The following is a 16,681-nucleotide window of genomic DNA, read 5'->3' as shown; positions in this document are numbered from 1 at the left end:
TTGGAGGAAATCATGAGGCATCCCTGCTGCCCAGGCTGGAAAATCATTTTCTGAACCATCAGAAGGAAAGGAGTTGAAAAGGAAATAAGATTGCAGTTGGTGGCGGTTCCCAGAGAAAGTGGTTCTGTCTCTGCTGGGGGCCACTGCTAGCTCAGAGAGCGCCCTTGTGTGAATGAGGAAAAGGCACCCTTTCCAGGTGCACAGCTTGGCAACTGGATCACAGACTGGATCTAGCCTTATGAGCCCCTCCCGCACCCCAGCCAGGCACCCATGTGCAGTGCACACCCCATATAACCGTACAGGGCAGCCAGGCACAAGCTCTGCTAATCCCTGCCAGAAGCAGAGAAAAGCTCAAACAGGCCTGTGGGGTCTGAACAGAGGAAACCTGTGCTTCATGTCCCAGGCAGAGCCGTACGGGGCTGGGGCGGGTCCCTGGAAAGAAGTGGCGTCAGGCAGAAGGAGCTTTGGGCAGCCTCAGAATTTCCATAGGTGCCTGATGGGGGCAATAACTGAAGACCAGGTGGGGTGCAGCATCCCTGAGGATACTACTGGGGACAGATGACAGCAATGACCAGATTGCCACCTCCCTGCCTATACACACTACAACTTGGCACATGTAAGCTTCTTGGAATTAATTAGTCAAAACCCCAGGGACATTTGGATTGGGGGAGAAACCTCAAAGAGACTGAGATTAAGTAGCTGCCACCCAGCCACAATGAGGATTCCAAATAAAAATTCAGTTGAGTTGTAGAAAAAAAGAAGTTACCCTTTTTGCACGTCAAAGATATAAACAGATCTTTTTACCTGCTGTGCTCCACAAATATTTGTTGAACGAATACTTAATGTGTGTGACGAATGCCTGGTACTTCTCTGAGACCCTGAGTTTTATTCTGCCCTGATTTAATTATCAGAGCACATCATCTCCCTGACTAGATTATCATTTGCTTGAGGGCAGGGACCAGATTATTCCACTTTAGATCCTGCACACGTATCCTATACAGAAGTGTTCCTTGCCTGGGCATTCAATGGAGTTACTATATAAATGCATGGAATTTTTCTCCAGACTCCAGATCCAAAAGCTCCCCTCCTCCTGTTTTCCCCTCCCCTCCTCTCTCAACTTCTCAGACAGCATAAGAATTCCCAAAGCCTGGAGCAGAGCGGGAGGAGGGGGACTTTAACTCTGTCCTCCAATGCTACAGCACCCTGATAAATGAGCCCGTTAGGATTTGAGACATGTCTGTTTCTGAAGATGGGTTCTGGCCTGTTCAGTGGCCATGAACCTTGGCGTAGTCTGAGGTTTGGGGCAGGGAAGTTGGGCTTATCACAGGGGTCTGGCCACTTGAGGGCAGGGGGCACTAGGTTGCCTGTCCTGGGAGCCCCTGGAGATGTATGGCGCCGAGGACTTGGGCATCTTGGGTGCTCTTCAAGTCCCTCTCGGCTTGGGTACCCACAATGACCCAGACCACCAGACCCCTGTGTGTAGCCTCTGCTCCTGTCGGCCTCCTGGCTGCCGTGGTCACATACCAAGGTTTTATTCTGGGTCCCTGGAGCGAAATTTACACATTCTGCCCATGCAGTTGGCCTTTGTAGACAGGGATTGTGTCTCTTGGCCTGTGTCGGTAAGTTATTCCCCATGCGTCTGTCCTTTCTCTGTGGCCAGAAGGTCAGCGCCTGCCAGCGGCTGGCCGCCTAGCTGTCTCCCCAGCTGGAGTCCCTGCCAGCTTCCAGGCCACACATTAAACCCAGCTCTGCCACTTACTAACTAGTATCCTTGAGTTTATTACCTAAACTGTGGTAACCACAGTGACCACCTTCCCCTGATTCTGCCTCTTCTGCTCTGCGCTCACGCAGCCCCGGGCTCCCGGCACTGATCGACTGCTTGCTGCCCCCACCAGACGAGGCTCTACCCTCCATCTCCCAGTGCCCAGCACTGTCCCTGCCACTGAGTGGTGGCTCTGCCTCCTGCCTATCCTCTCCCTCCCTCCCTCCCTCCCTCCTCCCCATAAGGCTCCCTGCACACACAATCCCATCACGGTCTTTTCTCCCTCTGAACCCCCCCTTCACTTGCTCCAGGGGATGAAAAACACCAGGCGGAGTCTATGGCATGCGAGTCTTTTATTAAGCCAGATGAGTCACTCCATTACCTGAGAAGGTACACTTATGTTCCAGATACCACGCGCCCCAGGGGCTGGGTGTGGCTGTCCAGTCCAGCCCAGACCTTCCCGGTGCAAGGGGACGTTCTACTTTCTTCACGGGGTGAGGTGATGGATCAGAGAATTATGGCTGGAGTTTAGGTGGACGGTTTGGATTGGGGATTTAAGGTGAGGTTGGAAGGAATTGGGTTGGGATTTAGGTGAAAGGAGAGTTGAGTGGGACCCAAACTGCCGGCCACAGTGAGGAGAGCCAAGCTTCTCCTGGTTACCAAGCTGACGACCCTCCACAGGAAGCCCGGTCCCCAGGCACGTGAAACCACCTGAACAAACCCTCATCCCCCTCTCTGCCCCCAGCCCCTCCGCATCTCCCACCGCCTCTCACAAACAAAGCAGGCACTCACTCAGAAGCAGGCACTACAGCTACACAAGATTAAGTCCCCTCCCTCCCTGACCAGGTGGGTGGGGAGAGGGGCATGGGGGGTGGGGCTTAGCCATGGAAGCCCAGCTCCTTGTACTTGGTGGCGATGTCCTTCCGGAACAGTTCCAGGGCCTTGTTCATGGCTCCCTGGGCATCGGCACCGAATTCCGCAGGATGCCTGCTGTGCAGAACATGGATGATGGCTTCCGAGATGAACTGCAAGGACAGGGGCAGAGGGGGGTACTGGTCACAGGCAGGACAAGCCAGGGGCCAGATGGGAATCAGCCCGAACCCATCTTCTCTTTATTCTAGGGTCGTTTATTGAGCACTTACTATCTATCAGGCATGCTGCTGAACGGCCTCCATGGATTAACTCCTTTAATCCCCACAACCCTGTGAGACAGCTACAGATGGGGAAACGGAGGCCCATCTTGGTACAGATGAGGCAAGGTCAGGCCATGGAACCACGGTCAAGGGGCTAGGTGGGCTGGCTCACCAGCTACCCTCAGCTGTGCTCAGCTCGAGGACCCAACCTCGGAGAGGAAGGGAAATACTCCTACTCCATGGTTTTATCCAGGATTTGGCACTCCGAAAATCTAGAAAGAAACTGTTTCCATTTGTGTGTATTTAATTTTTGTGTGATTGCTTTAAATAGCCTTTTTGGGGTTTGGGCAGGGGGTCAGAACTTCACGTTTTCTGTGCCAACCACAGAGCTGGTACTCAGAAGCATAGGTGGGAGGGAAGGAGAGAAGAGAAAAGGAAAGGGTTCAGGCCTACGACTCAGCCCCAGGACCAGCTGTGTCTTACACCAGCCTCACCTTCACTCTTTGCTTTCCCATCCACAAGGTCATTACCCGGAAAATGGACACAGGCATCTCTACAGCACGGGGCTGCTTTAGGGACTGAAAGATCTTGTGTCTGTAAGAAGCTACTGTGCTTTTTCAACGGTTCAGAAAGATTTGATGCCAATCACTACCGGGGCCTGTGGTCAAAGGGTGTCATTTTACAGAGGCCCAGACTGAGGTCACGTAGCAAGTGGACCCAGGGGATCGTGGACAAATGACAGCCAGAGCCAGGGACAGAGACAGAGAGGGCACCACGGTTGGGTTTGCCCATTTTCTCTGGCGCCCGGGGTGTAAGTGACCAAAAGCAGGGTGGGGTTGGGTGAGCGGTGGGGGGAGCATGTACTGCGGGCAGCCTCAGAAGCACAAATGTCAACATCTAGTAAGCCCTGCTTGGCTCAGAAACAGGGACAGCTCCACAAACACCTGCTGCTGGGCATCGATGTGGACATGTGTTTAATTCCCTTTTAATGTCATAAACACAACACAACGAAGTGGGGGGAGTGACTGACGTCAGCAAGCCCTGCCCATGGAGAACTCAGAGACCCAAGTTCCAGGCCCGGCTCTCTGACATCCATGTGTGACCTCACCTGTAACATAGGGGCTCGTGACCCCATTAGGTCCCCCCACTCAGTTTTCCTGAGTCAGTGGCAGAGCCACAAATACGTAGAAAATCGTGGGCTGGGGCAGCTGGCAGGTTGAGTAAAGATAGTTGCTTTTAGTACCCAGCGCCCTCTGTGCCCCCTCACTCACAGGTGAGAAGGAGAAATTTCTTATGAAGAACACAGACGAAGGTTCCATAGTGAGGGAAAGAGTAGATGTGGGGCTCTGTCTTGATTCTTTTGCAGGGATTATGCAGTAAATTAAACCTGTTTTAAGTAGACCTGGGTTCTAGTCTGCTAGCTGGTAGTGTTACCTTGGCTCTGTCATTTTCCCTCTCTGAGCCGGTCTGCTCATCCCTAGAGAGGGGATCCATCATTCGAGTCATGTTGTGAACACCTCCACATGCCACTGGGGCTCAGACAGAGGAGGAGCCAGGGTCTGCCCTTGAGGAGCTCGTGTCCCAGCCAGGAGACAGCTGGGTAAAGAGACAAATTACAATACAGCCGGGCAGGCGCCATGGCAGCGGTGAGGATAAATGCCTTCGCAGTGGAGGGCTGGCAGATGGAGCAGCTGACTGCCTCAGGGGCCAGAACAGAGGCGGTGGCTTCTGAGCTGGGCCTCGGAGGATGAACAGGGATTTGCCAAGAGAAGACGGGGAGGGCAGGGACCACGGCTCATGCAGAATCTCAGAGGCAGGACCTGCTCCTCATGTCTGGGGTGCTGAGATGGGCAGGCAGGATTGTTTGTGTGTGACTTGGGGGAGCAGGTAGGGGTGCGGGGTGGTGAGGCTGAAGAGGATGGTGGTGGTGGTTGTTCGTGGGAGATGCTGTGCCACAAGGGATTAAGAGCTTGCGCTCTAGAGTACCATAGATCAGATTGTACCTCCTGACTTATAAGCTGGGTGACCTGGGGCAAGCTACTTAACCTCTCTGAGACTTCAGTTTCCAAATCAGTAAAATGGGGGTGAGAAGAGTACCTACCTGGGGAAGAGAATGCTAACTGCCTGCCCAATGTCCATTTTCTCCTTCTTCCTTGTAAGAGAACACTAGTTGTATTTGGAGTGGTAATAGGCTACATTTCCCAGCTTGCCATGCATATAGATGTGGTCTTGTAACTAACTTCTGGCCAATGAAATGTAAAAAACATTGTTGGATGAGATTTCCAGGGCTCCTTAAAAGAGAGACTTCCTCTCTTCCTCTTGCTCTGTTTGGAATATGGGCTAGACGGCTGGAGCTCCAGCAGCTATCTTGGACCACAAGTCAATTTTGAGGGTGGACACCACATGCCAAGGATGGCAACACAGAAAGAACCTGCATCCCTGGTGACTGTGGGGCTCCCATACCAGCTCTGCGCTCCCTACCTCTGAACTTCTTTTATGTGAGAGGGGAAGAAAACACTGAATGCAATTCCTAAGTTCGTGGGGAAATCGTGAGAATTCCGTGCAGTGACCCAGGCAAATAGCTTATCATGGCCCATCCTGACTGGGGGCTATCATAATTATCCTTACCTTCCCTGCTGCACCAACCTGCCTGCTGCTCCCATCCCCAGGGGTGATATCCACAGGATCCTCTATCCCCCAGAACCCTACTGCTCCCTCTTGCCACATCCCCTCCTCCCACTGGGTCTAGACATAGGACTCGAAGCTCAGGCTCTCCCCAGCCCACCCAACTTCTCAGCCCATCACAGGGTGTTCAAACCAACTGCTTATGCCTCTGACACCTGAGACTTTCTCTCTTCATCTGTAAAGATGTAGGAACTAATAATTCCCACCCGGAATTGAGCCCCAGTTGCTGAACTCCTGCCAACGAGACCTGTATGTCTCCGACTCCCAGTGTCACAGGGGTTGGGAGCTGGGGTCCTGGAGGAATAGAGACCTAGTCTGAATCCTGGTTCTGCCACTTGCTGCTTCTGTGACCAGGGACAAGCTACTTAACCTTTCTGTGCCTCAGCTTCCTCATCTGTCGAGTGGGTGTGATAATGGTACCTACCTGTGGAGACAGTGCAAGCTGTGCATCCCATATCCACTTCCTCCTTGGTAACAAGATACTAATTTGAGGGAGAAATATGTTGACTCTCAATGACCCAGGAGGAAGGTAAAGTGGGTGGCAGCCCACTTTACAGATGAGGAAACGGGGGAACAAAGAGGAACGACATAGGTCACCCAGCAAGTTACTGGCTGAGCTGGGACTTGAACCTAAACCTCATGCCCTTGAGGCCTCTCCTTCCATCCTCCCAGCCGTCCCCGTCCCCGCCACCCACCTCCAGGTACTTGATGGGAATCTTGTGCTTGGTGGCATGCGACTGGGCCAGGGGCTTCAGCTCTGCGTCATGATGTCCCTTCTTCTTGAGGATGCCCCCCAGGGCGGTGAGCACGGTGTTGCCATGCTTCTTCAGATCCTCCGAGGCCTTCATCTCAGCCTCTGTCTTCAGGTGCTTGAACTTGTCAAATTTCTCCAGGGTCTCGGGATGACCCTTAAAGAGCCTGTGGGCACACGGAGGGCTGGAGTCAGATGCAGGGGTCTGGAGGTGGCCAGACCTGAGTTCAAGCCCACGCTCTCCCAGTTCCCAGCTGTGTGACCTTGGGTAACTCACTTCACCTCTCTGTGCCTCAGTCTCATCCAAGGAATGGAGATAACAAGTCCCTCCCTGTAGAAGCGTGAGGATTAAATGAGATAGTATATGCTGAGGGCCACACAAGAAGTGTATAAATGCTTCCTATTATTAAATATTTTTATCATCATCTTCTCCTTCTTCATTGTTACAGTGAAAGGCAGGAAAGAAAGACATCTCTGCGTTGCACCCGGCTTCACCCTCATTTCCTCTAAGCTGTTGGGAGCATAGATGACTAAATGGCGTCACAGTGGAGCAGGGAAAAGGGGGAGCACTGGGGCCAAAGGACCTGGATTTGCTGAGCACCCACTGTGTGCCAGGCCCGTGCTAGGCTCTGCACCTGCGCTTCCGCTTAGGGATATATTATCCCCACTTTACAGATGAGAGAACAGAGGCTAAGAAGTGTGAAGTCCTAGCTCAATATTACACGGCCGGGGTGCCGAAGAGCCAGACTGAAATCAGGTCTGAGTGACTCAGAAAGTAGCCCATGCAGGGGAACATCTCTGCAGCTTCCTGCCTGGGGATCGCCCTTTGACTCCTTGAATACTTCTGGCTCCAGGAGACTCACTGCTACCTGTGAGAGCCGTTCCAGTCTGAGCTCAGAAACCTTAGAAGGCTCTTGCTTATTTTGCTCTGACTCCTTGCACCACCCTGGCCCCTCACAGTACCGACGGTGAGGGTCCCTGGTGGGAGTCACCGCTAAAGACCAGGTCCCCGCTCCTGCCAGGGTCCCAGTGAGCTGGCCACAGTGATCTGAGCAGCCACCTGTCACCTTGGACCTCAGTCTTTCCTGCTGAGGAAAGGTGGAGGTTAGTTAAAGGGAGTCATACCTGCCACCTGGGCGGGAGTGATTTTCCCCATTTCACTCATAGGCAAACGGAAGACCACAGAGGTAGGTGAGTTGCCCAGGGTCACGTGTCTGGTCAGTGGCAGAGCCCAGACACAAACCCGCATGAATGCTTCCATAACTCACGCTCTCTCCTTTGTGTCGCACCCTGAAACCTCTGCAGGAGTGACCCTGTCTGCCCTGACTCCCCCTTCTCCTGTCTAATGGCTTCAGTTCTTTTAAAGGTTCCTCTTTTGTAGCTTCCTGGTTTTGCGACATGCTTAAACCTAACTGTGAACACACTCCAGTGCACAAGTATCTCATGGCACACACCCATACTCACAGGTGCGTGCACACACACGCACATGCATGCACGACGTAGCACGGACGGGAAGCGCTCCCTTTCCCAGGGGGCGTATCCCTCCCGCTTCCCCAGAACACCCAGGGCTGTCCACAGCCATGCCCAATGTCACCACTTCATCTAGGGCCCCAGCCAAACCTTGTACATCACTGACAGCTCATCCCTGGCACCTTTCACGCAAGGGTCCCTGGGCTCCTGACTATTATTATCTGGTGACAATGATCCTTGAACTCCTGCCTGACAGATACAAGACCCAGAACCCACAGGCGAAGGCCTGAGGTCGGGACACTGGAGGAAGACTGTCTGGGGCAGAAGAGGGCCAAGGACCTGGGACCCAAGGCGGCCAGGGATCTCAAACATTTTGGGAGTTCCCTGGATGTCTGGGAGAAAGACTTCGGCATTGAGAATTATGGAAGCTGAGCTCTGGCCCCAGCTCTGCCTCCGATGTGTTGTGTGACCTTGAAGAAGTCACTCGGTTTCTCTGGGTCTTGGCGTGACTATCTGTAAACCAAAAGGGTTGGTCTAGCTGATTTCTCAGCCTCCAAGTTCTAAGGCTTGACCTCCACCTCACCCTCCACTCTCAGCACCTGCCAGCCAGAGAGAGAGCCGGGTTTGCTTTAAACAGGGCAGAAAAATTGGGCTCAGGAGTGCCCACCAGATCATCCTGGCACCACACAGTCGCCTCCCCCGCTTGGCCTCAAGTCCTGCAGCTGGGAGCCGCCAGGGCAGCCACAGGAGGCCATACCTGGACATTTGTGACAGCAATTGCCCAGAAAATGAGCAGATGGCAGGCCCTCGCCCTGCAGACATGGGTGGAGGGCTTTTCTCCAGCATTTCAGAAGGGCTCACTTGCCTTGTGTTTTCATCCTCGATCCTATCATCAACCTGCCTAGTTTATCACAGGCCTGCTGGCAAGTCAGAGGGAAAGGAGGCCATCTCCCAGCTGTTCTCTGAGCTGAGGCCCAATCAGACACCCACACGGAAGACCTAGGAATCTCCCAGGCCTGCACAAATCCTTCTCTGCTCTAGAACCCAAGAACCAGATGAGGATGGGAATTCATCTCCAGTGTGTCAAGACTGTGACACGATGTAGCACAGGGGTCGAGAGCAGGCGCACTGATCCAAGTTGGCTGGATTTGAGCTCCAGCTGTGGGACTTTGGGCAAGTTACTTAACCTCTCTGTTAAATGTAGTGATCATAATAATATCTACCTCATAAGGTTGCTGTGAGGCTTAAGTGAGTAAATATATGTGAAACACTTAACACAGGGCCTAGCAATCACTGCGTACTGTATATATATATAAATATTTGCTGTCCTCTTTACCACCTCTAGCACCGTGGTCACCATTACCATCCTTTCCTCCATCATCATCACCATCGTTAGGATTGGGAATTTTTGGTCCTGTCTGTAGCGGCCATTGGTTGGCTGGGACTCTTGGGCCGTGTCTCCTCCCAGCGACATGAAACGTATTGGCCACCAGCAGTGGCTTTCAAACTTTCCATGGCCTCAAAATCCTTTGTTCAAATGCAAAAATAAGTAAAGCAGAGAAGATTTGGGGAACGGAAGGAAAGGCAGGGGCCTGAAGCCCTCTCAGCAGCCTCCACCCTCCCGAAGCCCCCCTTTCCTGGAGCCAGACTCTCCAACTGACCTGCCAGCTATTATGTCCTAGAACATAATGGTCACATACTTGCAGTGAAGCCCTCAGTGTTTTATTAACAGACTCAGCTGAACAGAACTTGCCCTCTTTTATAATCAGAGGAGTGGGAGAAATGACCTTTTCTAGATGAGTAAGAAAGCCCAGGTTCAGCATCTGGAACAGAACCAAAAGGTCAGATCTTAAAGGGGCACTTTCAGCCCTAGGAGTTAGCAGCCCCGTCTCCTTGTCTCCATATCCCAAACACTAAGAGGGCAGAACCAGTTGGCTTGGTTTCTGCATGTCCTACAGCCTAAGACGTGACGGGCTGTTGGGCTCTCTGGGGCCTGCCAGGGGCCAGCAGTCTCCAGCGTCATGTCTCGTCCCTGGCACCTGGCCCCAGGCAGTTCTCTCTGATCCACCCTGGGAAAGGAGGAGATGTTTCCCCGTGACTCAATACCCCAAGTCTCCTTCAAGACATCCAAGTCACTGACTTAGGGCTGGCAGCCCCCAGATCACCTGGGAAAGACTCTTGCTCAGCAAAATGGTCTCCCACCCCAGCTACCCGGCCTCCTCTCCAAAAGTAAGGTAGGATCATGGACTCAGAGAATGCCAGGGCATGAGAGCAGGCAGGGATCTCAGAGACAGTGGCAGGCAATCCCTCCTCTCAGCAAATAGGGAAATGGGACCCAGAGAGGACTAGTGACTTGTCCAAGGTCACACAGCAAATGGATGGCTGAGGAGTTGATGTCAACTTTGGGGGAGACTTTTGTCCAATCAGGCAGGACCTGTTGCAGCCCAAGGAGCCAACCGACAGAGACACAAGAGGAGAAAGACATAAAGGAACACCCCAAGATGCCAGTTAGATTCAACAGAGAACTTGACTGTCCTCTCTCAAGTGTTTCTAGCATGGACCATTAAGGGCTCAAACTCCAGATAACAGGGCTTATAGGACTGGGCATTCTCCCCAGATTTGGGAGCTGGAGATGGGTGAAACCTGAGGGAGGCTGAAAGGGCAACTAAGTGGGAGAGGATAATCTACTCTGGCTCATAAACAAGGAGAAATTCTTCTGTAAATTAAAGTGTGAAAGACAATCCGTTCACTGGTGGTAACTGGGGCCCACCTTCTCCCACATGCAGAAATACTGATGTACCTACATCCCATTAGGCTTTTGACCTGTGCTGCCCAGAGCATGAGAAAGGGCCAGGAGGGGAGAGCCCATCACCATTTGGGGAGGAAGGCAACTGGGACATGAGATTCTATTTACAAGCCACGAGCCATTTTCTACTTAAAAATCTCAGAAGTTTGTTGGGGGGCGGGTTGTTTGTTTATTCAGGAAGCCCTTGCTACAGAAGGCAAGATGTGCCTGGAGACTAACCTGAGCCCTCAAATTCAAGACATACTCAACATCAAAAGTCACTAATGGGTCTCTGTCTTCTGTTTACAGATTCTTTAAAGGGCCCAAGTCTAAGCTTGGGCCCTCTGTCTTCTGTTTATGATTCTTTAAAGGGCCCAAGTCTAAGCTTTGTCTATAATAGTTACTAACATCTTCTGGGGCTCACTCTATGCCGGGAATTAGGCTGTGCCCCCTACAGGCATCATCTTATTTCATTCTTATTTCCACTCTATAACGTATATATTAGGATTTCCACCCATTTTATTTATTTATTTTGCAGTAGGCGGGCCTCTCACTGTTGTGGCCTCTGCCATTGCGGAGCACAGGCTCCGGACGCGCAGGCTCAGCGGCCACGGCTCACGGGCCCAGCCGCTCCGCAGCATGTGGGATCTTCCCGGACCGGGGCACGAACCCGTGTCCCCTGCAACGGCAGGCGGACTCTCAACCACTGTGCCACCAGGGAAGCCCCCACCCATTTTATAGGAGAAGAAATTGAGGCTCAGAGAAGTTGTGTACCTTCTTAAAGGTCACACAGCTTCTCGGTGGCAGAGCCAGCTCTAGAACTACATACCTCATGTTGAAAGCCATGTCTTAGCCTTGACATTTTATAGACTTTAATGGACTTGTGACACTGGGGTCATCCTTCCCTTCTCAGGTCCTTTTTGTCCTCATCCACTAGGTGAGGTGAGACAGATCTCTCAGATTTTTCTTGTTAATTCTGTCTATAATTCTAGGATACCACTTAGTGGGCTCTAGGCATCCAGGATTTGATTGTCAAGCTCCTTCCAGCTGCTAGCATAGGTGTGAGATGGATCCCCTTTCCTTTCCTGACTCCAATCTCTGACACATTAAAGCAAAGGAGAAGCAAATAAGAATTTTAACAAAGTCAACTAACGCAGCCAGCTGGTCAACCCCGGGCAACCGTTCCACCTTGCAGGCGAACATTCTTGATCTTTGGGAGGGAAGTAGGGGATAGGGGCAATGGGGTTTCTTCCTTTTACCTGATGAGGACGTCCTGCCCATGGCCTGCGAGATCAGCCTCCACCTTCCCCCAGACATTCAGTACCAGCTGCCATTCTCCTTCGCTGAGCCCCATGGCACAGTCTGAAGAAGAGAAGAAGAGCAAGGGTAGGCTGACTGGGTATCCTGGCTCCGACCGCTGGGGTTTGAGGCTGCCCGGCCCTAAAGGGATTTTATACCTTCCCGGATGCTTGACAGAGATCACTTGACACCTCGCTCACTCTCTCCCCCCCCCGTCCTTGCAAACCCCCCCTTTCATGCAGGGGTCTAATCTTTTCATTTCTCTAGCCCTCACATGGAAGCTATTTTGAGGCATGTGCCATTGGGGGGTGGTAGGACAACTCAGGCCTCAGGTTTGGGGGGGGAGGGGCTGTGTGTGTGGAAAGAGTGGGGAGGAGGTTGGGTCACTCTCTGGACTCTCGGAGGCCAACAGAAAGGGCATGACCAAGGCTGATGCCAATGGCCTGAAACCCAACTCCCCCTGCTGTCAGCCATCCCAAGAGGACCTGTCATGTTTATTAGCCAGGGCAGCCGTCACCCTGGCTGGCCCCGGACTGTCCTGGCCCTTAGCAGTCGCTTTGTCCACCTTCTGCCCACTTTGCCAGAATGCCCTCACCCATCAGGGTGGTGGGAAGGGGCTAGATGGTTTCCTTGCTTATAGCTGGGTGGACCCAGGCAGATCCATAACCTCTTGGAGTCTGCATTTTCCCACTCCACCCAGAAAACTCCTGGCTTCACGGTCTTGCTCACATATTTCTCTCTGAAAAGTTTCTCTGGGGCTTCCCTGGTGGCACAGTGGTTGGGGGTCCACCTGCCGATGCAGGGGACACGGGTTCGTGCCCCGTTCCGGGAAGATCCCACATGCCGCGGAGCGGCTGGGCCCGTGAGCCGTGGCCGCTGAGCCTGCGCGTCCGGAGCCTGTGCTCCACGATGGGAGAGGCCACAGCAGTGAGAGGCCTGCGTACCGCAAAGAAAAAGTTTCTCTGGATACACCCCTCAAGGTCCACTTCACTGCTCGCCCTTTCCACTGATCTATGTGTGCTCCTGCTGTACTCCTCACCCCGTTGCATCGTATTTCTTTGTTTCCATGCTGGCCCCTCCATTAGTATCCAAGCAGCCGATACTCACAGAGACTTTGCTGGGTGCCAGGCCCTATTCCAAGCACTCTACATTCGGTAACTCGTTTAGGCCCCCAACAGCCCTATATGATAAATATGGACATTACCACCATCTCATGGAGGGAAGTTAGGGAAATCTGCCATGGTCGCACAGCTAGTTGTTGGAAGAGTTGGGATTTGATCCCAGGAGTTCAGGCCCCCAGATCCATGCTCCTGAACACCCTACTTTGATTTTCACATGGTCAGGGGCTTTGTTTTATTCATCTGTGTATTTCTTGGACCTTGCACAGCGCTGTGTACCACATTTGAACTGAATAAATGTTCATTGAATAAAAAGATGGCTGGCCTTGCAAGGAAGGCAAGTGGAGGATGATGGGCCTTTATTTTATATCCATCCATCATCCATCCATCCATCCATCCATCATCCATTCATCCACCCACCCATCATCCATCACTCATCCATCCACCTACCCAACCATCATCTGTCCATCCATCCATCCATCCATCCATCATCATTCCTCCATCTATCCAACACACAGTTATAGAGTACCTACTGTGTGTCAGAAACTGTGCTACATGCTGAGGACACAAAACCAGATAAAACACATCCTGATGTTCAAGAAAGTCTCCTAGGGGAGATAAGTAAGAGGAACAAAATTACAGTACAGTTTATTTAGTGCTATGATCAAGGTTTACACAGAACATTACAGCTTACAAAGTGCCTCCTTGGGCAGGATTATATCTAATCTTCCCAATGACCCTGCGAGGTAGCAAGCATCACCCCATTTTACAGCCGTGGACCACAAGGCTCAGAAAGGATAAGAGGTGTCCTGGCCATCCTGGGTCTGTACTGGACATGTCAGTTATGGCTGCCCCACGTATGCAGCCCTTTCTAAAGATAACTGCCCTGCCCCAGCGCCCGCAGTCATGTCCGCTCTCCAAGCCTGTTGCTAGGCACAGCGGATTGGACCAGGACTGGGACCTAACCCGAGGCAGTCAATGGCAGGGTTCCGCCAAACAGCCAATGTCTATTAACTACAGCAGTCAGATCCCTGGCGAGAATTGGCTAGGTGGTAGGAAATGCAGGGTCAAAGAGGGTTTCGTGGCCAACACTGGGTAAGACCCCCAAACTTGGGTAAGACCCCTGTGCAGCCTTGGGTCTCCATTCTGACCGCTGAAAAGCTCACTCCAATTGCAGTTTGAGGATTACCATCAGCTGCCACTCCTGTGTGACCCCTTGTGTATCCTTGAGTGGGACCAGTTTATTTACCGAGTCAGCTGATTCCTAACAACCAAAAGGGCCAGAGGCACACAGGCCCCTTCCTGACAATGCGCCACACTGAGGCCCCGTGTTAACCCAGGACACCAAGCTGGTGAGCCTCAGGGGCCGTGAAGCCTTCACAGTGAAAGGTCCAGCAGCAAGATGAGCAGCTAAAATGCCATAGGGGTTTTCTGGGGGGCTAGTGTTCGTTCATTTGTTCATTCACCGGCCTGGTATGGAGGGCCTACTCTGTGCCAGGCCCAGGATCAAAGGAAAAGGCAACTCTGAGAGATACTGCCGAGGGCTCAGCTCCTACTTCTGGCCCCTTGCTGGAGGGTGAGCCCAGCAGCGTGGGAGGGGAGGGCAGAAGGAAGAGAGGCAGCACATTGCCCCTGGCCTGGGCTGGCCACTTGGGGCCCATCGGTGACACCCCTAAGAGAATCAGCATCGCTAGCTTCTGATTTACGTCCTCAGCCCTGGCAGTGCTGTTTTCAAACACCCTCTGGCCGGTGCTCTCTTGAGAACCTCGGAGCATCCCCGAGGGGCTGGCAGGGCAGGGTCGATCATTATCCCACCTGGCTATACAGAAACGAAGGCCTGGAGACGTTATGCACCCACCCGAGGCTGGTGAATGGCAGAGCTGGAATCCACAGCCCTCGGCCCGTCTCCAGCCTCCCGAGTTGTCTGGAAACTGCCCGAGTACTTAATATGCCCGAGTGTTTAATATGAAGCTGTCACCTCCTTGGTAGGCGCCCCCATTAACTGGCAAGTTCATGGAAACCTGTGGCTTTGAAGTTGATGAACCTTTTCAAGTTTTACCTTTTAAGTTAATAGGAAGGAACCAACATTTGTTTGTACTTACACATCTCTACAACAGAACTGGTGGTACCTAGGAGTTTGCTATGGCTACCTGCTGTCGCCAGCTTTGTTTAGGAGCTATAATTATCCCTGTGACAACCTTCAAACTGCCGGGCCAGGGAAACTGGAAAGTCACAGGATAGGAAAGCCAGGCTGTCTGTGGGTACAAAACTTTCTGCAGCCTTACACACTCCCGTCACGTACATGTGCACAGGCGTGCACACACACAGGTGGGTTAGTCTGACACCCAGTGGGGCAGGACTGGATCGCACCATGTGACACCTGCCCCCTCCTCTTTTTCCCTTTCATATCACAGAATCCTATGAATGGGAAAATCTGAGCCTTGTAGACTCATCCTCAAGTTTTCAAATTCTGGACACTTGAGATTCCAGAGTTACAATTCTAGAGGGCCGAAGTCTTCAACTTTCACCACTCTGAACACTTAGATTCTAGGTTCCAGAGTCAGAAAGCTAGAGAAAGAGAAATCTAGAATGATAGGGCCACGGGATCTTGGAGCTAACAGAGGCCTTCAATAGTGTCCTGTCCAAGTTCCCACTAAATGCAGGAATTCTCCCTACAGATCATCATCTAGCATCTGCTTGAATACTCCTAAGAGCAGTGAGCTCACTACCTAAAGCTTTAAAGAGGCTTCTTTTTTTTTTTTTTTTTGCTGTGCGCGGGCCTCTCACTGCTGTGGCCTCTCCCTTGCGGAGCACAGGCTCCGGACGCGCAGGCCCAGCGGCCATGGCTCACGGGCGCAGCCACTCCGCGGCACGTGGGATCTTCCCGGACCGGGGCGCGAACCCGCGTCCCCTGCATCGGCAGGCGGACTCTCAACCACTGCGCCACCAGGGAAGCCCTAAAGAGGCTTCTTTATATCAGACTGAAATATGCCTTCCTGTCACGCTCAGTCCCTTGTCCTGGCTCTGGTGCTCCTTCGGGATGGGGAGGAACAGTCGAGGGAAGCTTCAGGTTCACCTCAGACTTTTCCTGTCCAGACCACACATCCCAGGGCTTTCACTGAGCACCCTTGGCTGGCAAGGTCAGCCACGAGCCTGTTTGGTGGGAAAAGGCCCCTTCTGCATGTTCAGTATCTGGCGACTCTCACCTCTCGTCGCTCACATACACAGAGAGAACTCTCTAGCAAGGGGCTTCCAGTGCCCCTCTGCACGGGTTTGAGTCCCCAGGTGACTGAGCACCAGGCCCTCTCTTTCAAAGGTCACAAGTCCAGTCTGGGTGACCTGGGAATTTGTGAGCCCTTATGCAGCCAACAACTCCCTCCAGTGAATCGGGGGTTGGGGGGTGTTACACTTTAAGGCTCCACCGTAAGGACCAAAAATGGAAAGAAAGAGCATTTTGGGTCTTCAAAGCTGCAGGTCCCCTCAGCCTTGGCCACCCTCCTTCCTCCTCCTCCCAGGAGCTGCCCCTTTGGAGGTCAGCCTGGGCAGTGCCTCCCTCCCCCACACCACCACCCCTACCCACCCCCCTATCCGCCCCCCCCCCCCCACCTCGGCTTGCTCTTTCCTGGAAGAGTCTGCCTCCTGGACCAGTGCCAGGCCTGACTCAGAGCAGGGCTGCGG

At 52.7% G+C, this 16,681-nt stretch overlaps 1 protein-coding gene across 1 annotated transcript; it reads right to left on the bottom strand.

Moving 5' to 3' along the window:
• Window positions 1–2,099: 2,099 nt before the first annotated feature.
• MB (myoglobin) lies at window positions 2,100–12,006 on the bottom strand. Its single transcript, XM_065888400.1, has 3 exons — window positions 11,846–12,006; window positions 6,276–6,498; window positions 2,100–2,787 (listed from the first exon to the last, which is right to left on the bottom strand). Exons 1-3 carry the CDS (start codon window positions 11,938–11,940, stop codon window positions 2,641–2,643), a joined length of 465 nt encoding a protein of 154 aa, XP_065744472.1. The 5' UTR covers window positions 11,941–12,006; the 3' UTR covers window positions 2,100–2,640.
• Window positions 12,007–16,681: the final 4,675 nt, after the last annotated feature.

The sequence above is a fragment of the Phocoena phocoena genome, chromosome 11 (genome assembly GCF_963924675.1).
Source record: "Phocoena phocoena chromosome 11, mPhoPho1.1, whole genome shotgun sequence".
NCBI classification, from domain to species: Eukaryota; Metazoa; Chordata; class Mammalia; order Artiodactyla; family Phocoenidae; genus Phocoena; species Phocoena phocoena.
The sequence above is the reverse complement of the archived record's forward strand: the minus strand, read 5'-3'. Positions and strand labels throughout refer to the sequence as shown.

Coding starts and splice junctions, on each gene's coding strand:
- MB (XM_065888400.1), bottom strand. CDS start 11,940: ATGGGGCTCAGCGAAGGAGAATGGCAGCTGGTACTGAATGTCTGGGGG. Junction 6,499..11,845: donor GGGCAGGACGTCCTCATCAG/GTAAAAGGAAGA, acceptor GTGTGCCCACAG/GCTCTTTAAGGGTCATCCCG. Junction 2,788..6,275: donor TTCCCATCAAGTACCTGGAG/GTGGGTGGCGGG, acceptor CTGTCCTTGCAG/TTCATCTCGGAAGCCATCAT.